At 39.5% G+C, this 23028-nt stretch overlaps 1 protein-coding gene across 2 annotated transcripts in view; it reads left to right on the top strand.

The window, feature by feature from the left end:
* The first annotated feature begins 751 nt into the window (after positions 1 to 751).
* The window catches only part of LOC121954237 (phosphofurin acidic cluster sorting protein 2), a 64097-nt gene continuing 41820 nt past the window's right edge, over positions 752 to 23028 (top strand). The window contains exon 1 of one of the 2 annotated variants that reach the window (XM_088086260.1): positions 752 to 2626. In XM_088086260.1, the coding sequence (XP_087942386.1) occupies positions 2415 to 2626 (212 nt within the window). In that variant the 5' untranslated portion in view covers positions 752 to 2414. The remainder of the gene's footprint in view (positions 2627 to 23028) is intronic. The other variant, XM_088086261.1, reaches the window with a different exon arrangement.

Consider the following 23028-nt stretch of genomic DNA (forward strand, 5'->3'; position numbering starts at 1 on the left):
ATATATATATTCATTTTTTTATGAACTAAATATTGCTCATATGTATTGTTAGACAAAAGAACAGTGAGCTAAGGAGTGACACATTTTGAAGTTGTATCACGATTGCCATCATCATTATTGAAAAACCCTCGGGGATGTTGCTACTGTTGCGGTCTGAAAGATTAAACGCTGTCGGGTGCACAGACTCGGCTAGCAATGATTAAACATCAGATTGCCTCCACTCACGGTGTGTTTGCAGAAGCAACAATATATCCCATGAGGCTGTAACAGACAAAGTGCTGAGCTTATTAGCATATAGTATACTGCTCTATTGGAAGTCCAAACAAACAGTTGAGGGAGTCTATGAAACAAAGGTGAACGTGCCAGCAATAATGGAAGGATTGATGTATTGCTATTTCGTCAGACTTCAGACTGAAATCAGCATGTGTTTTTTTTCCGCTCAGTCAGATTAAACATGCATACTTACACACATGTTGCCCAACCCTCCCGAGCATGTCAAGTCAAGTCAGCTTTATTTGCATCCTTAGTCACAGTTACAGTCAATAGGGTTTCATAACACCTGCATTATGAGAACAAAATACCAGGTGTCAGTATGTGATCAGAGACTGATGACAAATCATGAGCCAGTTATTACCAACATGGTATTGTGAAACAGTTTCTAGATAAGTATAAATATAATATATATATATTTAATTTTATTTAATTTTAGGAATTGCAGTTAAATATTAAGCAGCAGTAAACCAAATAAAAAAGTGTTTATTGTGTATTGTTTTGTAACAACTTATCATTTTCATAGCAAAAACCTGTTTGTCCATCACCAGTTTAAAGAGCATTTAAAGTATATTCACACTACAGTGTAGCTGTGGCACTCCCCACCTGAGGACCTTAGGCTGTCAAACTCAGTAGGCCTACCTTCTGTTAAATCACTCCTCAAAACTTACTTTTACACATAAGAGTTTTTTATTGTTGTTTTTACAGTGGATTTGCTCAAGGTTCTAGCTCTATTTTATTACTTTAATTTTTTTTTTTTATTACACACTGTATTATCTGGCCTCTGGGTTTTTACTTCTTTTTTTTAAACTTTATTTTAATGGTATACTTTTTTGTCCTTCTCTGTAAAGCATTTGTGTTTGGAAAAGTGCTATTCAAATCATGTTTTCTAATTATTATAAATACTAATGACATATTTAACATATGATGTGCTTATTGTGCATATACTTATTTTCATTGATGTAGTCTGTTGTGTTGTACATTGTAGCATAAAGCATTTTTTTATTTCTGAAATTTTACATACTAGTTTTATACATTGTGATGTGGCATAATGCACATATTTCTATATAAAAATAAAATATATCTGATTCAGATTATGTAGGCTTACCCTTTCGAGATAACTTTTTGTCTGAAGATAGGGCATGTTGGACTTCATTTACAAAGGTAGTTACTGACGAACTGAGGAAACACTCTCTTAAATTCCTAATGAGGAAACACTGGAGGTAAGATTAAAATGTTCAAATAAATTAAAAAAAACAATAAAAGATAACTCAGTAAAATATGCTAAAATAAGATGAAAAAAACCCACCAAAAGATAAACTGGTAAAATATGACAAAAAAAAAAGGAAAATTAAATAATAACATGCCAAACTTTAATTCTGAAACTAAAATAGAATAAGATGATATATAAATCAATAAAACAGACTAAGAGGATAAAATAAAATTCAGTTAAAAGCCAGACTATAAAGGTAGGTCTTGAGTTTGCTTTTAAAAATATTAACATTGCGTAAAATTATGTCTCTCTTATTTAATTCTACTTTAAATTTTATCTGGCCTTAGTGCAACATTATTGTTTGGCTCATATAGTTACATTACCTCTGCAAGAAACCCATCTTGCTCCTGCTTTACCTTATTTGTCAAAGCACTTTGTAAACTCTGTTTTTAAAAGTGCTATATAAATAAAGTTATTATTGTTAATATTATGTCTGTTAATGCAAATCTCATTTTATTATGTTTATGCCCATTCTTTAAAAACAATTCGCAGAGCCAACAAACAAATGATGGAGAAGTAGAGATGAACAAGGCCATACATTCTTTTCACCTTGCTGGATATTTCCTGTGACGTTACTGTCTATAATAGCTGCGCAACACTTCCCTGTCATATGTGTAACCTAAATCTTTACATGACATGTGTGAGCAAAGCAATGTGTTGGGGCCTGTTTGATAGTAAAGACGTCCCACCCTGAGACGCAGGGACGTGCTGCCCCCTATCAGCGGCGGCATGCCCCGCCCCGCCTATCAGCATCTCCCGTCGGTGTAGAGGAGCTGGGAGTCTGGAGGAGCAGGAGCAGGCAGCACAGAGTTCAGCGGCTCCCGCGTTCGTCCGACACTTAGCTAGAGCTGCTCCCCAGGCAGTGGAGGTGATGATGGCGGCGGCTGTAGAGAGAGGAGGCGTCCGGGCCGCTTTCCTGAACCCGAGCAGCGGTGGCGGCGGTGGACCAGCACCGACAAACCTCCCGACTGGAGCGTTAGCCGGGGCTGTGGTCCTGGGCTCGAGCTCCGGCAGCATGCCTGTCCCCATGAACCTCTTTGCGACCTGGGAGATAGACCGATCATCCCCAAGCTGCGTTCCGAGGTAACGATAAATAATGTTAGCCTTAAATACCACAAACCACAATGTTTACAAATCACCATATCGTTCAATAAATATTAGGCTAATGTTTGGCAAACAACGCCCTCGTTGACTATAACGTTAGGCAAGAGAGGCGAGCTGCCACACATTTCCAAAACACTGCTGGGTTGGTTTACTAGCGAGCTAACTAGCTAGGTGGCTAATGCTAAAGCTACCTAGCAACTAGCAGTGGTGTTCGAGTTCTTGTCATGTTTTGTGCTAAAAACATTTTACTGAAACTAATTTCTTTGAATAACGAACCAGTCGGCTGACATTGGCAATGCTAAAGTAATTTATGTGCATTAATATTTTAGACGTGGTCTCAAATCGTAATTGTTTTCCTAACTGTTGTGTTTTTTATTCCGACCTTTATGGTAACTAGCTAGCGTTAACAAAAGTTGAGCTAACTAGTTTATCGGTCACAGTGCTTGCTGTTGCTTATCTTCTGCTTTGTGGCTACGCTGGTAGAGCTTTGCAGATATTAAATTTCCCTTTGTCCGTGCAGGCCCGTGCTTGAACTGATTTACGGAATGCATGCCACCTAATAGCAACACAACTGTCTATAAATACAGTGACTTGAATGCCGTTCGTCTCATAACTAGCAGACAACCGTTTCATCCTTTAGCAGCTCTGTGTGTCATGAGTTGTCTGAGCAAACGGACAGTTCAACAGCTGGCTGACCATTTGAAATCCTCATCATGTTCAGCGTTCATGTGTTGTGGGCTGTTATGCGTTTATGTACTCCTGTGTACCTCAGGCTAACCGGTCACTCAGCCTAAACACAAACACAACCACTTCATAGTGTTGACACAGCAGCTGGCACAGGGACAGAGTGTTTTGATTGTCACTTTTGTGCGTGCAGATTTACTCGCAGTCATTGTTTTGATGTTTTTGTGATGGCACCGTTTAATTACGAGTATAGCAGTAATATTCTATAATGCTCAGCATCAGTATTCATTGTCAGGGAGCAGGCACTGCTGCTGCCACCTGACCAGAAACCTCTCGGGAGCTGTGGGCACATTAATCAGCTTTGACCTAGATCTGCTCCACTCATTGGAAGAGAAGTGGGCTTGGAAGGGGAGGGCTTCCTCCACAGTCAATGTGCATGAGTGTGTGTGTGTGTGTGTGTGTGTGTGTGTGTGTGTGTGTGTGTTTGCTTGCTGCCACTTTAGTGCCTGCATGAGTATGCATGTGTCGATGGAATCATAGCATACAAAAAAACATGGATAATTTACAGAGATGGTGATCTTTTAGATCTCTGAAAATTATTCTGTTTTATCTGTAGCAACTCAGCGCATTTGAAGAATGATTGTTTGAAGTGACAGCATTGCTCTGTAATTCGTCAGCTCAGTGCCCGTTTTATTGTAGTCCCTTTCTGAAAATATGATTCCAGCTCTGGAAAGAGCTATTAGTTTTTGTGACCTCAATCTCACATTTGTCATGACAAAAAACCATATGATCGTTTCTCTGTGATGAAATGCCTGAGGTTAGAGCTTTTTTCTTGGACATAAATAGATAAAACTGACGTATAGTACAAAGAACTACGTACAAGTAAGCATGCTTTTGATAACTGTATCCATAAAATTTTAAGACTACTGGCCAGCAGAGAAAGCAGGAAACATGTCTGTGCATTTATAGAGCCTGCCATACATGGCACATTGATTTCCCATGTTTCTGCCTCTATGCTGTGTGCTTTCTCTCTATAGTGGATGACATACAAGGTGCTGTATTAAAGATGAATAAGGATGAGGTTGACAATGGATAATTGATGAGGCATAGAGTAAAGTCACCAGTCATTGTTCAGCACAAGGCTGCAGTAGCAGCCTGACGCAAGTCTTTGTTGCAGACTTGGATCATTTGTTAGATCTGATAATAGAGTAGAACTGATAATGTTTATGACACATTTGTTTATTCAGGCTAAAAAGTCTTGTACGTTTTGTTTTGCATGGTGGCTTGAAGTTGCAGTGCTCACAGTATTTTGCAAAGTAATTTGCCAAGCCTGTTTCTGCTTTGTGTTTTGGACCATTTATCCTAGACTGGTGTGAAAGGTCTTGCATGGAGCCCAACCCAAGGCCTGTTTTGGGGATTCTGCTTTGGCATGCTTTCAGGGGCTGGGCCATTTTGTGTGCAGCTGTTTGCTCCTCCAATAGCCTTTAGCAAATGTGGGTGTCCAGCTAAGTGGCATGGTTTTAAATGAGGGCACAGGGCTGTTAGCATTAGCAATTGACTTTTTTATAATTGTTGTACTCTAAAACATCACACACAGCTGTTGTTAATATGACGCCACATTTTAAAAATCGATCCTCCTAAGCTCTGAAGCCCCACTGAAAGCCATGCTTAGGGGAAAATATTTTATTCACAACGGAAAATATGTTCAGCTCTCATAGGCCCTCTCAGCATGGGATTATGGTTCCTTACAGTTTTGCTGTTGACACGCCTATGGCACTGGGCCACAAAGACCTTTTTTTTTTTACTTTTTCTTTGCCTTTCTTTTTTATGTCCCTCTTGACTATTACACTCAATCAAACCACAGTCATAATCATGTTTTATCTGTTATTTGCAAAAGGAGCCTTTTACTCTTTCACTTGTCATTACTGGTAGCTTATTGAAGGGCTGCTGTGGTTAAGGAATTTCCCCTGATTAAAGGTTACTCAACAACGTGATATGTGGTATAATTGCCATTATTTTGTTGTTTTTTTAAATTACTTAATTTATTCTGTTTTAAGTGTTAATAAGTTTTATTGTTGGACAATTATCAGGTATATTGTTGCCTTTTAAATGACAGAGATGCCACGCTATTAAAACAAATTCATTATTAAATGCGGAAGACAGAAGGGCAGTGAGGCGCTTTAGGAGGGTGCAATTTCTAAAAAAAAAGAGAGAGACTCCTGCACACTGACCTGCTTACTGCTGACATATTTATTGAATGAATAAAACAATGTTTCAGTGTAGCAGACCTTCACCACCTAAACTCTTGGCACAGGGTAGATTACCTACCTGCTTTGCATGGGAAGGCTGAAGCAAGAAGGTAGAGAGGATGGACACGCCGGTCTGCGTTTGCGTAGTATTAATTTCTCCTCTGTCGTCATTGTGTTTCAGCAATGTGATGGTTGGTCTTTCTGGTTACTGTCCCGTCCCTCCTCCACTGTGATTGGACAGCTTGGTAAAAAGTTCCCTTGCCATCCTCTGCAGTTGGGTTGTCAATAGCTTGGTATTGCAAGCTAGCTTGTTATATCTAAATGCCACCATAGGTTGGCACACACAATTTTATTGCTGTGTGTAATACAGCATTTGATCGTTTTTTTATATCTGCCAGACAAGTGTGGTGGCAGCTCCATTCTTGACAGGCCTGGTGGAACAGTTGGACAAGCATTGTTTTTATTCCAGCGCTATGTCATGCCTGCCAGTCTGCCACCCTCTGATGTTTCTAATACCATGTGGTATGAGTGTTTCAGCTTATTTCTTATAAGATGAGTTTTTTTCTCGTGTTAACCATCCTCTAAAGTAAGGGAAAACATTGTTGTGCTGGGAGCAGAGATGATTTACCCTGCCTTTGCCCCCTCAACTAACAGCTGACTAATGCTTTGGTAATGTTGCTAACCAAGGTTGGCCAAGAAATAAACTGCAAAGGAATACATATACTGGGGTTTTAGCAGCTTTCTCAGGAATCCACATAGCCTGCATATAGCTATGGCAAGGCAGGCATTTGTTGAGAGAGCGGTGCAGATCGGTGTTTGCAGGAATGACACTAATGCACAGGTCAAGATAGCGCTGTGTTTATCTACTAACAATAAAGAATGTGTAGCAGCATGTGAGGGTATTCCTCTTACCGAGTTCAAAGATCTTTTACAGCTCTGTGTCAAAAGTTGTGACCTTTACCCTCATCACTAACATGACGGGAGCAGCCGAGCAATCTTGTCATGCTTGCCATACAAGCTCGCCAAGCTTCATTATTTCCAAAACGGCACTGAAGTTGTTATGGTTACCAATTTACAGGCTTTCAGAATAAACTGAATTAAAAATGTTTTTCAAGACCTGGAAATATCTTTGCATGACATTTTCCGTCCATCGTATTTTTTTTATTCAGAATATGTGTCTGTTTTTGAAGTTTCACTATCTGGGTTTTGAGAGGGTAGATATCTGAAAGGTTTTCTCACAGGCTATGAAATCAACAACATCTTTCCTCTTTTCCTCTGACGTTTATCTCGGGTGAGCAGAGCATCCTTTTTTCTGTCCCTTTGATTCATGTGCGTCCCAAGATGACCTTATTCTCTTGTGAGTGGCACAGCCTTATCTGGGTAGTAATTGAGTGTACTCTGCAGACTCTCTTCAGATGTTTGTTTCTTCTGCCCCAATTCTGTATATTGCATCAAATTGATGTGTGCTGTATATGTCAGCAAATAAATAAGAAAAACAGAAACAAACTCAGGCCTGGAGTTGAGCTACATTATTGTGGCTTCTTTGTTCTAGGTCAGTGGATACGGAGCCATCAGCCCTAAGTCTTATGTATACCTTATGCTGTGATGCACACAGCTATCTATTATATCCGGAAGGTTGAGTAGTTAGCGTGCAATCTCCGGTATCATCCCTGGCCTTAATCTCTTTGATTTAATGTCTAATTCTCTGTATGTTCATTTTTAAACCTAAGATGAAACCATTAAATCAGGATACAAATAAAGGATGCTTGTCGGTCGAATAAGATGAGCTTACTGTCCCCTTTCACCTCCTCGCTAACCCCTCCATCTCAAGGCTTGGATATTGTTTCTCCTAGCAGGGGAGCTGCAGTAATCTGATTTCATAACAGAAAAAGAAGAGCCAGTAATCTACGCTGCACACAGACACTGTCTGCTTAATCCTCTGCTTCCTTTTGCAATCATAAACAAGCCTTCTCCGGTGCCCTTCAAAATTGTGACACAGCAGTCCATGTCAATCTGCGTCATGTTTACAATCTTCGTTGGGCCACACAGTATTGATATCTAGGGATGTACCGATTCTGGGTCGGTACCAGTATTTCAACTTTCGCAGATACTGCTTTTTGTTGTTGTTTATTTTGTTTTTTATATATATATCCCATATATATAATATAGTTTGAATGCATCAAAATGTAATTCAGCGCAACCTCTGATAGCTGTTAACGCTGACCACTGGCAGCTAACAGCTAACATTAGCCAGCTCTCCTCTTGCCAGTTTCAGCACAGATTTGTTGTTCACAACTATAGCATCATCAAGGTAAAAAAATAGGACGTGTCCCCTGATGTGTAGAAAGTGAGTTTACTGTGTCTGTTTGTCCTAAAGGCACCCCAGCAAAGATCTCTGTTTTTCCCAAACACATTTGCTGTTGTCCTTGGGACGACGGGACGAAGTTAGTCTCAATTGCTGCTTTTTAGCCTGTGCAAAATCGATGTGACACAACAGAAAAACACTGGCCGCTGCCATCGGTAAATGTAATCACATTTGCAGATAGGCTAATGGCAGTCAACAACGGAAAATATCGACTGATAGTTATGTTCAGCTGATACATCGTTCTGATGTAGAACGGTAGGCATAAAAATGTCACTTTTACTGTGATGTCAAAGACAAACCGCTGCTCAGTATCCAGGACGTTGTCACATTTCGATTATTTTGTGCCATGTCTTACTTGATGGGGGTAGAAGTATAATCCTGCTGATGTTTCTCGTGTGGAAAACGCTGATTGAAAAGTGTTTCACTGTTCCAAATGTTGCCGTTAAACTAAACTACTCTTACACTGAAGAATTATCCTACAGTTAATTGACTGGAGCCACGCTCCAGTGAAAACATTTGATTTCAAGGACTGGAGCTTGGGAAGATACCCATACCATAGATGAATGAAATCACCCCCGTTTTAGATAATTTCACTTAAAGAGATAACAAGAATCATTGATGGCTTGCTGCAGCTAGAATTTACAAGTAATGGTATTGGTCATGGAATTTAAAGCTGTAATGTAATTGCTTTTTAATGGTAATTTGTCCATTAACACAGTTATTGTAGAGAATTAAAATGTTAGTTAGTCCCTCTTAAAATACATTAAATAGTTTTGGAAATACAAGAACACTAGAATTATAAGTGGCAGAGTTTTGTTTGTGTTATGTATCCTCGAATAAAATCAGTCCTAACTTGCCTACATGCTCCACCATGCTGTTCACACGCTGTGCTAACAGTAGACCAATCAGCACCTTTCACTCCCCTCTTTTTCATGCTCACTCCCACTGCCTGAAATGTGTCAAAATTCTCTTGGTTTCCTTCCCTGCCTTCCTGGAGGAGGAGGAATTTCCTTGGGAAACATTTCACATTCCTGGCGACTAGAGAGCTGCTGGTGCAGCCGAAGCCAGGCCGCTGTGCTCTGCCCTCGGCCCCCTTTTGTATTCTCTTGTTGACCAACAACCTGCTCTCTGAGAGGGGGGGCAGGATTGGTGCTGTGGATTGCCCACCCTGATGAAAAGTTTTGCTGAACTGTGCTTCACAGTGAACGGTGAATGTGCTGAATGCTCATGTTGAATTCCTCACAAAGGGAAGAAAGGTTTGTTTCCCCCTGCCCGGACCTCAGAATGGGAGAAAGGCCAGATTCATGGGTGGGTGGATACCGGGGTCTCTGCGAGCGAAGAGATCCAACTTCCTGATCCAACAAGTGAGGCAAGGAAACTGTCCTCTGACACAGGGAGGATCCTGTCAAAATAATCACTTTGGGGACAGTGTCTCTCAACTCATTTCTCTCTTGTTCTTGCTCTACTTATTTCCCACCTCTCCCATTCAGGCATTTCCTGAGCTGTATGTGCCAGCAGCAACACAGAGACCATTATTTCTGATACAAAACACGGTGGCGTGGATGAACGAGGGCACATGACAGACCATTTGATAACATGATACATTTTCATAATGGCAGTCAGAGCTTGTGTGCTGCGTTCTAGCAGACTCTGCTCTTGTAAACAAACACAGGTAGGGGTGGGTTACTAAATTATTCAAAATGAAATGGTACGAAGCTTTGTGTAGTTATGTTTATCCCACTGAGTCAAATGTTTTTTAGTGACAAATACTCATAATTATTGCAATGCTAGCCCTTCTTCCAGACTGTTTCCTTAATCTCATTGCTGTGCTGATACACCCAATTGGAATGTTGCCCTTGTCTTGGCCAAGAAATATAATGGAAACTGCTTATAGCGATGGTTAGCGTGGATCAAAAAGCTGGGGACAGAATCATTTCTATACAAGTGCTGTAAATAACTGGCTAACAGTGTTCATTTCTGGTCTTTATATTAGCACAATATTATTGCACAATATCGGCATATTATTGGTATTGGCATATTTTGGCTTTGAAAATAGCAGTATCAGCCAACATGCTGATTCCTGCTAATATGACAAACCAAATTTTTTGTTTATTTTTTTTAACTTTTTGAGTGAACATGTATAAAACATAAATACTCAGTTAAACTATTTTTCTTATTTTGCACAATGAATGAATATTACATAAATTGAAAAGCATGGTATTTTATGTCTCCATAAGCTGGTGGGCCATCATGATATGTATGGCTAATATGATGTTAATTCTGCTACAGAAGAGACTTGATGGTTCCTAAAATAAGGTGGGGAAAAAAGTGGTTATATTTATATCAGTATTGGTCATCAGCCAAATAAGTTGTTATATATCAGCATATCAGATATCAGCAAAAAATCTAATATTATGCATCCCTCTTTTTATGGCAATATATAAAAGAACAATCTAAAACTACAGTAATTTTCTTTTTTATATACATATTTTTTAACTTTGCTCTAATGACAGGCTACTTGCCATGCAGTAACCCAATTGCTTCCTGCTGACTACCTGAGGCTGGTGCTGTGTGCACGTTGAAATCAAAACGGAAAATAAACTCATTTTCTCTCAATGAAAAATGCAGTCTCAGGAAGCTTATGGCTGTTAGTGATGGAGACAGATAATAAATGAACACAGTGAAAGCACCCCAGTGAAGTGGACTGATAACGCCCGGCCACGTAATGACCCCCGTAATGCCCAAGTAATGAAACGGCTGTACTGTGTTTTGAAATAGTCAACAGAATTCAGTAATAGAGAGCAGTCTGGTTTATTATTCTCATGTACTAAAAATGCAAATGTCAGTTAGATGCAATCGATAGAAAAAAAGGATAGAATAATCATCTCCCTGTAGTGATAAATTTGACCCTGAAAAACGTGATGACTTTAGGCGGTTTCTACTGTATCCTGAGAAAGTAATCAACACTGCTGTGTGGCTGGAGACAGCGTTCAAGTAGCATTGAGCTGGGTGCCCTGCCCACTTGTCTAATCACAGATTAAGATGTCTGAACTGTCTGGAGTTCTTTTTCTGCTTATGTCCCTTTGCTGAATTAGCCCAAAGTACAACTGTGCCACTCCTCATTTTCTGTGCAACAACTTCTAGGTCTTTTTTTTGAGGGGAGGGGGGGCGTAGTCACATATGCACATATTCAAAAAAGTAGTGGACAGATGCATAGGAGGAAGACATCCAAAGATGAGGAAAAGAGGCACTGTCCGATGCCCTTGCAAAAAACTTATTATTAAACATTAAACAGCGTTTTGGTTGTCAGACTTTCATCGTCAGACCTTCATCAGGTTGATGGTTTCATGGACAGAAATTAGGCCCAGTATAAAACCAATAAATATGTCCTCTTGAGAAGAACATTTGGTCCAGGGCTAGGCTTTATGGCTATACTCCATCAGAACTGGGTCTTACATTTAGCTGTCGGCCACGTTGGTAATCAGAAGCGTTTCTAGTTTTCCAAACAGCTACACTTAAAGATGGTGTGAGAAGCTGGCCATCCTGAGGGGACGCTCAGTGAAGTTTAAACATACAGGATTTAGTTAGTAGACCGACAAGCAATGTGGACTGAGTATACCTTAAAGTTTATCCAACCTCTAAACTTCGGGAAAGACTGGAGTTAACTATCCTGCTTTTTACTTGTAGTCTGCCATGCTACAAATCGTTGCATAAGGGAACAAATGAAATATTGAGATTCTCAGTGGGGCCTCTCAAAAACAACCAAGAGAGGAGAAGGCTGTCTTCTTTTTTTTTTTAAGATCTACTGCACATTTTCTCTTTAGTATCATGGTCTGTACTTCCTCAGAAATGATCTTCTTCTTTGTCTGTCCTGATTAAGAAATCATGGCTCTGTTGACTAAAGTCTTGGTATTTCTTTTCAGATAAAAGCTGTCCATCTCTACAGCAGCTCTTTTCACCTTGTAGTGCGTCTTTCATCTGGCAGCATACCGTTAGCTTTTGTCATTACTCTGGCCTAATTAACCTCACCTTTCATTTTCATTCACCTTGGCATCACTGATCCTAGAATTACTACTGCGTGGATACAGAGAAAAGTTCTGTATACAGTAACACTGGAGAAACTGGAGCTTGGATACATTCAGCACATTAGTCATTTGGATGTATTAAGCCGGGGGGAATGGACTGGGAGGAGTAATCAGAAAGCATTTTTGGGTTGCTATTGTTCATCTCAAGTAATAGTACAAAAACAGTGCAATTACATGCACCAGTTTTATTTATCAGCAGCAATAGAAGTTATTCTTTATTAAGTATTTATCATTCTGGGAAGTTTTTGTATTGTTTTTATCACTTACAGAAAAAGCAGAATCATATTTGCTGATGCTGTCGATTGTAACTTTATTGATTGCACAATTCCCAGTTCACATTTGCCCTTCATTATTCTCTCTTGAAGTGTTGTCTACATTGCAAAAAATAGGTTTGAGTCAGTACAGTTGTGGAAGGCCTGCTTGTTTGCTGTAACGCAGCGAGAATCACAAGCACAGACAATGCACAACCTCTATTGCTTCCTGAAGCTATATTTTCTTGTCTTGATTTCTCATACTCCCGTATCATGTCTAGTTACTCTTTACGAGGGTTGCAGTGGTATGAGATTTTTACGGTGCATTCTTCAATCATAAAAACATACAGCCTATACATCAACTAAAAAATATTTTGACATTTTATCAACTTAAATGTTCGCCACATGTCTATGGCAGGGCCCCTTTTCCTCTGAATTTTGCTGAACCCAAATAGCGGTGGGTAGTCTTGTATCTTCCTTACTAGGCTAACTCATATCCAAAACTTGGAGGAAAATCTAGAAATTTAATTGTGCATGGACAAATTTGTTTATACTGACTGCCAGTGCTACGAAGTAGAAGTACCAAATAATCATTCATAGTGAGTCACGACTCTAAATGAATAATCATTTAGACCTGTTAGCGATGTTGTCGTTAGACTAATTAACACAATAGGTTTTTTTACCCTTATTGCAAGGCTTAGATATGTTTTGCGGCTCCACACACTCAAAATTTTATTTTATTTTTTTAACAAACATTGCTCATGACAATAACGGTTAAGTTTGCCAACCCCTGCCATAGAACCAAATACAGATTTTTGACCTCTCTGTGTCTAGCAGGTAGATGAGGCTGAGGGTTTGAGCTCTATTTTGTGTGTAAAATCTCTGATCAATGATGGGAGCAGAGAGACAGATATGATCGTGGTGGTTGCTGGAGTTAAAGGGCAGACTTAATCCTGTTGGATTCTCATCAGAGCAGAGGCACCATATGGCACTATGAAATATGTATAATGAAATTGGATTGATCCTTTAGATGAAATGTCAGCACCCTGTCTTGCTCAGTTTCGCACCCTCTAACAGGGAAAGTGGGATTAGGTATAGTCTTCGCTGGCTCTAACAATAAGTATGATTTAATCATTTTAGCTGAGATGTGATTCTGATGTGTAAAAACTCCCTAGGGTCAATGCAGAGGTCTGGCCAACTTTCCTCTTCATCGTCCTTTTCAGTGCATCTTCATCCATGCCCAATCCGGCCCATTCATCAGAGCTATTTAAAGATGAATCAGCTTCAGTGATTTTAGAAAACGCTTACATAAGCAAGCTATAAATACTGAACCTTGACAAACTCTGCACAATTTATTCATGTTGTTTTGCAACTCCAAATTTCTTCCTAGTTAGTCTGACTGCACAATAACGGCTGAAATGATAATCACAGTTATTCAGCTCAGTGTTGAGTAAAACTGTCATTATTATTCATCAAACTCTGGGAACAAAGTAATTGTGTTATTTTTAAATTGATGGGAAACTGCCTTTGCTTTGACACTGTGTCTCAACTTTACAGCCCTGTAAGTAGTCATGTGTCCTGTTTTTAGACATGCTTTTTTTTAACACTTGCTGTCTTCTTTAAATGTGTTTGTTTGCTGTTAGTCAGTAGGCTAGACAGAGAGATTGTTTTAAACAAGGCTTTGCACTTGAGCCTTTGATCCTACCAGTAGAGTCCAGGCGAAGGAGCATTCCTGCCAGGCACACCATCCATCTTAACAGGATTTTAAAGCTCAGTCATAACCTTGTCAGAGGCTGTGACCCCCACAGGATTCACCTATATCTGTTGGGCAGGTTACGACAGTATCATTGTGAAGTCACTGGGTGCAGGGGGCATGAACTTGATGTATTTAGTAAGAGGATGCACCGGAGGTTACAGTAAAGTGATAAGATAATGGTTTCTACATGCTAGGGAGGTATTGCCTGTCATGTTACCTCTGTTATGAAGCGCTGTAGCTGAACAGGTCAAGGTGTCTTACTCTGGCTCTGATTTTGCCTGTAAACATGCAATGTCTGCTCTGATCTTGTCTTGCATGGCCACTACAAACACGAGCCTGCTGACCTCATCAGTTTGTGGTCAGGGCTGAACAAAAGAGCTGGTTAGCGCTGCAAAAATGGCAACAAAGGATGACAACTATGTACAGAGTTCCTGAAAATGATTGTGAGGTCACTGAGTTATGATTGTGGAACAGCGTTGTAATTGTCATAAAAGCGGCTGAATAGTTGAGAAAGAAGCACAGAGTAGTCCGATGAACCACAGCGGGATGATGTGTACTTTCCGTTTAAGGCTGCATTGTCTGTTAATTTGGCTTGGCGCCAGTAGATCGGGGAGACACTCTTTTTCACAGCATGTGCTTGACTTGATGATGAAACATGGGGACAGGTTCACCCCATTCTTGTGCTTCACAGTGTCACTGAACAGCAAGCTTTTTCTCTCCTGGCCTATATTTCTAAATGGGAAAAATACACAACTTGCTGGCACACCCTTCATTATAAGAGAAAAGTCTTCTACCAAACCACCCACACAACAAGAGCATGCTGGTCAAACCTCTGATTCACACTTCACAGACATGAATCGTTTTTTTCAAATGGGCGTTTGAGGGAAAGCACTGGCTTAAATCACCGAACGGAAATAAAATCTGGCGCTGAGCTCTGATGCACCAGCTCTGTGTAGTATTACATAAAATGTGCTGGTAATCCTGACAACAGTCAGATTCTGCCACAGCTCTGTGGAGCCTCATGACCACAGAGTTCACAAAGACCATATTACAGAGTATTATGACAGATATGAGTGCAGCTCTTACATCCTCTCCTCCCCCCTTCTCGGAAACAACCGGTTTATCTGCTCCCTGGTCTTTTTTTCTCTTCATAACACGTCCCTCGGAGCGGTTTCATACCTGAGTGATGACACCTGTCCTGTGTTCCCGTTGCACCATATCGCTCCATTGCAGCTCCATGTGTCTGCACCAGCTGGGCCGACAAAGCTATAATCCATCCAAGCAGTGACTTGACAAAGCTGCATGTTGAATGAGGGATATTAGAAAATCACTTGAGGGATGTTGTGTGGTTGCATCTTAATTACCAAAGCAAGATGGAGTGATTCCTGTAATTATGTTTATGTCGCTTTTTTACTTTTGTACAGTGTCTTTGAGCTCCTTTAAAAGCACTTTATAAATAAAATGTAGTATTATTATTATTACTGTTATTATTCCTGCCTGCCCTCCAACATTCTCACCAATATTTAAATAATATTTCGATTTTTAGAAGCCCTGTGAAAATTATTTTATATTGTTTACATTTCAAGGTTTCCCACACATTCAGTTATTTCTGGCAAGCAGCCACAAATAAATGTCCTCCGCTACTGTTACTGTTGGAAACAGTGCATTTTCGAAGATTTGTTTACCAGTAGGTGCCTTTGCTGGGAGAGTTCATGATAAGGCTGCTAAAATTATATTTTTACATATATATTTTTTTTAATTAATCTTTGTGCCACCTTTAACTAAACAGAGGATCTGTTTTGCATTTAAATAGAAAAAAAGTACAAGAAAAAGGGGTTTGCTGCATCATTTCATTCACGATAACACAAGTATCATTTTTACTATGATAAGAAAAATTCATATTGTGATAATGGCAGAATTCCAGCTTGTGGACCCAGTTACATCATCATCATGTCAAACTATAACCTTTATTTTGGTGCAATTTTATGGTCCTGATCCCCAAAACACCCTAAAATATTGTGATATTATTTAGAGCCACCCCTGTCTGGAAATATGGGTGTGAATGTGTGTGTAGAGTTTGCTTGTTCTTCCTGCGTCTGGTTGGTGTCTCAGGTGCTCAAGTCTCCTCCAAAAATCCAAGGATAAGCAGGATTTGTGCATGAAGTTGTGCATTTAGCCATAGCTTGGCTGAAATTTGGCTGTTGGAACACAGTGAGTCTACAGATGGAGAGCGGAGGCTTTTTCAGTGCATGTTAGACTTTCCAATGAGAAATACCTCCCACCCTTTGGGTTATGCTACAAAACAAGTTTGAGATGTTTCATTAGATTTTTTTGTCACCACTAAATACTGGACAATATCAGAATCTATACTAAGTAACATTCAGGCTAAGTAATGCTTTAATCTGCATGCAGGATGGCACTTTTTACAGCCAACTTTCAAGCCTACAGGGATTTAGTGTTTGCTGTTCAAAACATTTAAGCCCATGTCGTCAAAACATCGTAAAGGCGCTGTTTAGCTGAATCACATGACTTCTGGCCAGGCTTTAAGCTGCCATCTCATTACAAAATATTTTGTATTGTGCTGTGATTAATGAGTACACACCATCTGTTGTTTTGCATTTTTAGAATTAACGTCAGATGTGAAATGTTCATTGTTACAACTGTGGAAGATTAAAGGATATACTTGTAATTTCTGTCTCAGTGTTGCCCTCTGACATTCAGCAATGTGTTGGCATCAAAAAGTCAAAACAGACACTTGCACCCCCTAGTCTGTGACTGTGGCTTTACAAACCTCTTTAGCACATCACAAGCCATCATAAAAAGGTTTCTTTCGTTTACAAAGCTCTGCTTGATTACAGTCCTATTTAGCTACCTGTAACTTTTTTGGTTCTTCTGTTATTGTGACCATTAGGGTTGGAAATCACAAATAAACACTCACTGAATTCTGCCAAATGAGTAGCTTCCTTTTGCTCTCTTTGTGAACCCTGGTCATAGCCGCTTCCTCCTCATTCACTGTGAGCTTGAGAAGATTTCATTCAGGGAATTAAAGCCCAACCAGCATATGGCCATCTGGCACACATAACCAGATATTTGGGGGCTAAAATAGCTTTTGCATGCAAGCCTAAGTGCAGGCTAAGCTCTTATGGCACATCCTACCGTGTGAAGTTGTTAAAACCGATCCATTCAGTCTTTCAGATTCCTCTTCATCCCTCATAATGTAGATTGAATTCAAAAATTTATTCAGCTGCTTCTGAATTACCTGCCATTATTCTACTTAATACTTCTCTGTTTCCTCTGTAGCCAAAGTCATTTGCAATTCCCAGTTATTTTCCATTTTTGTCTGAAAATGGTGAATTTAAAACCAGAAATGTAAAGCGAATTAATTTATTAACATGTGTAGTGTGGGCATGGATTTAAGAATGTAGGGCTGTGTTTTGTGCTTTTCGTTTTTTTGTTTTCAATATGATTGGATGGGTATAAATAAGTTAACAAAAATAAATAAAGGAAACTTGTGTGTATTGCTGCCTGAGCAAATCTTGTCAGTTCCATATAGGCCTCACCATGAATAGACTTGCCCCCATTTTTCTTGTAGGAGAATAAAATATTCAGAAGTAGCTTTTAGACCAGTGTACCCTTTATTTGGACTAAATTATGCAACTAGACATGAAAAAATACTAGTGTTATGAAAGAAAGTGCTATGGCTTTTCTCCGCAAAGGCATTGACTGAAAAGAAGCTTTTTTGTCAGTCTCCCACATACAAACTAGCACTATACACAGCTTCCTTAAGGATTTCATGCAGAGCATTATGCTCAAGCACGCTTTATTAAAAAAAATGTGACCACGTTCACATCTCCAGCAGAGAATGCAAAAAATAGCACATTGAAAGCACTAAAAGCATGACTTGAAGTCCCTCTTTTTTTTTACAGTTTGGAAGCCCCCCAGCACATACCAAACATAGACAGTGTCTTTTTCATTCAGCCCTCTGTTACATCACTCATCCTCCACTTCCCCCCTGCTTTGTGCCTCTGACAATTGCTGTGCAGTGATCCGAGGGCATGGAACTGGCAAAACATCAACGAGAATGCTGACCAGGGGGAAAAGAATTACAAAAGTGTGTTTTTTGTTCAGGCAGCTTATCATTCACTCTAAAGGGTTTGCTGGCCTCTCTCTCTGTGCCATGCACATTCATTCGTAGTTTACAAGCACCATGTCCATGTTTGCGTGATAAACTTTTTTATGATCCTATAAATGTTGATATGTCAAGATCACCTCTTTGAATGCTTCAATCTTTCCAACTGAGACAAATGAGAACATAAACATTGCTAAAACATGACCGGCACTCATATATCTCGCATCTAAAGCTTTGGCTGAGGTCTCTTTGTAGGCTCTTAAACTTAAGGGTGTTCCAATCACAAGTTATCTGAGATGTTGCTGTCGCTAAAGTGGTCCAGAAATAGCGTTGCGATAGAAGCCACATGTACTCTACACGCCAGCATATCTTGGACTAATGGCTTTGAAGGATGTTGATGTAGATGGGATCTGTGTTGTTTGTTGACACCAGTCCAGATGAAAAACACTCGAGTGATGGTGTGATATCCATGTTATGCATGAAGTATTTTTTTTAAACAGGTTTTCCCCAAAGGATTGTTGTGAATCATAGCTGTTCCTCAAGGAATTATCATTCAGCAAACATTAAATATTCATGGCTCTTAAAGATTTCCTTTTTATAATATGAAGACCGTTTTTTTTTTTTTGTTTTAAAGGTCTCAAGGGAATCAATAGAGGAAAGCCTCTGTGGTCTCGTTAATCTGGCCTTCATCTTAGATATTCCCTCATATGCTTCCAGTCACATCTTCTTAAATCTGATCCAGAGTGTTTGGGGAGTTAATGTCAGATTTGCGGTTTGCATTTTCTAAATACCTCTTGATGTCAGTGTAATATAAACTATGTCTGCCGTCACATATGCAGCCTCCAGACAGACATATCATTTTACTAAAAAGCCAAACTCAAAGAGAGTGGCCGTAGCTTGGTGTCAGGCCAGGAGTTCTCTTTGAGACCCGACTCCAGACAACCTGTGTGAGGCCCTGTATGTGTGTGTGTTAAAGAAAACCAGCCTGACTCAGGGGAGGGTGAGGTCAGAAGGGGGCCAACAAAAAGGATTATTCGCTGTGCTGTGTGTGTCCCTGGGCTGCTCCCTGACTTCCACCCTGCTGTCCAGTGTTAATCCACCTCCCACAATTGATTTGGTTTCCTCTGATGCTCCATTATCACTTTAATACAGGTGGGCCAAGTTATTCAGTCTGCACCGCAAGGGAGAAAAAAGTCAATATGACTGTCTCCTGATGCAGTAGTAAACACTTGTGTGTATGATATGTTGTTGTTGCTGCACATGTGTATCATACATTCTTTCTTGCCTCTCTTTGTCACCGGCGATTCAGTTGATCTAAAAAGCTTTTTACTTAAGCAGTGTTGGAGAAAGTGGCTTAAAGCCTTACTTGAGTAAAAGTAAAGATATCTTTCCAGAAATGGACTTTGGTAGAGGTTAAAGTCACCTATTAGAATGTTACTTAAGTAAAAATCTCAAAGTATCTGATATTTACTGTGCTTATGTATTACAAGTAATTTTACTATGTTAAATGTACTTAAGTATTGAATGCAGAAGTAAATACTGGTGATAATAATGTCTGTTATATAAAGACTCAAGTAAAATACAGATACTCCCAAAAAATACTTAAGTATTGTCACAAAATATCATTACTTGGTTACATTACACAACATCATTTAAACGCTGAAGTGTGAAATGTTTAAGCTCTAAAGGTTTGTTACTCTTCCTTCTGAAGTCTTCTTGTTATTGCTGTGTAGAGAAAATGGATGAAACAGCTGAGATAAGAAGATGCAACATGCATGCCATATAAACCACAATCACAGGCTTCTTATCTAAAGCCAAATATTTGACCACAGCTGTTTGAGTGGACTGCCTGATAAGTTGTTTTGTTTGTCCAGGAAGATAAAAGTGAAAGGATTTGCGCATAACCTCAGATGCACTGTCAGTGACTTCAGCAGAAGCGCTCGTGTCCTTTTCCATCTATTAACATTAAGTGATGACATGCTTCAGGTTTAAAATGTTTGATGTGGCACTATAACGTACAGTTTTTGATGCCCTCTGTCTAATAAGGAGTGATCATTAAAACTCCTGACAATGTTACTTTGATTTTGTCATTGGGCTTTGCCTTTTGTGAATTTAATGACCTGTAGTGTCCAGTAGGGATGATGACAAATAATTAACAATCGATTAATCGATTGTTAAGAATCCAATCGAACATGTCAAATGTAATTAATGCTGTCAAAGTATATTCAATATGTCGCTGTGAGTTTTGAGTGAGAAAAAAATGGATTTGATATTGTTCTAAATAAGCAATTTTTTTGGATAGTGCATTTTTATTGTATAATTTTTTTAATTGAATAATTATAATCATTCATAAAAAGAAAAAAGATAAAGACAAAAGATTGTATAACAAATCAAAATTTCAAGACTAAACAGGAATACAAAGCTTAGAAAAATGCAAACAAATGACAAATTTTGTGTTTACAAAGTGACATTTTCCCAATAATCGATTAAAGAAAAACAACATAATTTGAATTCCTAGTGTCTCGGTTAGCCCATAACAAAGCAGTGATGGATTCCTGCTTTCATGACTATTTGCTATGTGGAATACATTAGCAATGGTTGAGGAGCTGCTCCTGTTATACAGTTTTCAGTCCAGATTTGTGCTCTTTTCTCTATAGATCTTGTCAATAGGAACAGTTGCCACCTCCATACTTTAGATTTACTTATGTCAATCTAACAAAGGGAAATGGCCTTGTAATCGAATGGCCTCACTTTACTTTAGAGGCCAAAAAGGTCAACAGTTAATGACGGTACAGCGGGTGACTTGGACGCACTAATGGGCTCAGATGGAGCAGCACTACTCAGACTGCTGTGAGTGATGCCATATAGGCTGAACCTATTAGCTGCAGAGTGCTCAGGCACCTACCAGGCAGCGTCCGTCAGAGCAGTCAATAACTGTTCATTTTGACATGATATGACACTCAGTTGTTTTATATGTCCATGAAAGTAATGGAAGATGTCATCTAGGAGAAGATTTGCAGTATATGTTACTGTAATTAGCCTGCAGGTGGACATGATTTCTGCATTGCCTCAAAGTAGGTCTGGCCTTCACCTGTGACACAATTTCAGCTTAAATTAATATTCCTTTTACCATGTTAAAAGTGACAGTGAGCTGAGTAGAAGTTCTGAATTTTGATAAATATTATCAGCAAAATATTCAAAGTGAAAATAGTGCTTTTGCAGCAAAATGGACCTGGACACATCACATTTTTTTGTAAACATGAGATATTTTTTTGTCTTTGGGCCTCAAAGAATTATTTAAAGGAAATTATGTGTGAAGTTTAAAGAGCAAGTGTCTCTTGTGTCTCAAGTGGTGTACTGTTTTATGTTACATCATGTTATGAAATTTGACAGTTATGTACATATGCTTATTATACATTTTTGAAAAAAAGCCAGATGGAGAATCTTACCTGCATGTGTATATCTTTTTCACTCCTCCACTACCTGTCAGTTTCAGTTATAATATAGCTTTAACAAAAAACAAAACATGCGCTTTTTTTCATTCCTTTAAAGGTCATTATACCTGATAATAATAATTGTGTAATACCTTGTACTGGAATCATTTCTGAATTGGTTCTCGTCCCTTGAAAATCGTATACTGCTGCAAACCTTGCCCCAACTAAACACTGCTTTTATATCAGGAGTCACAGGCCACAAAGATTGATGACCAGTGGTTTAAGCTTTACCAGTATGTTGTAACATATAAGTTGTGTTTTTGTTGTCTGTTTGTTTCGTTAACTCCTATTTTGTAAAGTAATATACAATTATATCTGTCAGTTTAATGTAGTGGTTTAAAACGTACAATATTTCCCTCTAAAATGTTGTGGAGTAGAAGTATAAAGTAGCATAAAATGGAAATCCTCAAGTAAAGTAAAATGACTGAAATTCATACTTAAGTGCTGTACTTGGATAAATTCACTTAATTATTTTCCACTGCTGGTCTTGAATATGATCATAACAGCAATTGAGTCCATAACCAGGATACCAGCGTGCAATGTTAGGATCAATAACTCAGTCTATAACAATGATGACCCAATCTGAAGAGCTTGGCAGGCGATGTGTTGGCTTAACCAGCACACTGAAACAGGGCTTTCCCCCATGGGCTCTTATCAACTGGGAAACAGACAGAAAATGTTTCACTTATCTTTGCTTTCCACCGCCCGTTCCGCTGAAATATTGAACTCTAGACTGCTGTATGGATTCCCCACCCACTCGGTCTTCTCTATGGATTGATAACACGGCTGTGTTTTGGTCATGTTTGGCACAGAGAGGCATGCTGTGATCCCACCCAGGCTCTCTCTGGGAATGTGGGAACGACATGCCAAAACGGAGGATTAATGCATCTTTGGAGTGGCCTCAGCAAGCCCCTATTTTGATCTTGAGTGTGTGCCAGTGTCTGTTAAGTGGAGGAGAGACCACAAATAACAGCCCCCCCTTATATTCCTGTAATCACAGACACACAGTATGTCCACACCAACAATCCTGTCCAAAACTAGCTGAATTATCCTTGACCCAGTGTTCGCATCGTACAGCTATTTTAGCACAATGATTAGTGCTTTTGTGTGACACCTGGTCTGTCACCGCAGTCACTGATTGGGTGGCAAAGTGGACTGGCACTGGACAGGAGCATTGGGACAGACTGGCACCAATCCAAAACAGATGGCCACGAGTTTCACTTGCAACCCGACACAGTGGCAGGCAGGAGTGGAGATAACACCTCTGTCTAATAATAAAAAATCCCTGGTTCCCTAGGTGACCCCTTCAGTGCCTGCAGCCTTTTTAATTACATGTGAATCCCAGTCTACTGAGAGAGAGGCAGAGAG

The sequence above is a fragment of the Plectropomus leopardus genome, chromosome 13 (genome assembly GCF_026936395.1).
Source record: "Plectropomus leopardus strain MGB_pleo_1.0 chromosome 13, ASM2693639v1, whole genome shotgun sequence".
In the NCBI taxonomy this organism is placed as follows: domain Eukaryota; kingdom Metazoa; phylum Chordata; class Actinopteri; order Perciformes; family Serranidae; genus Plectropomus; species Plectropomus leopardus.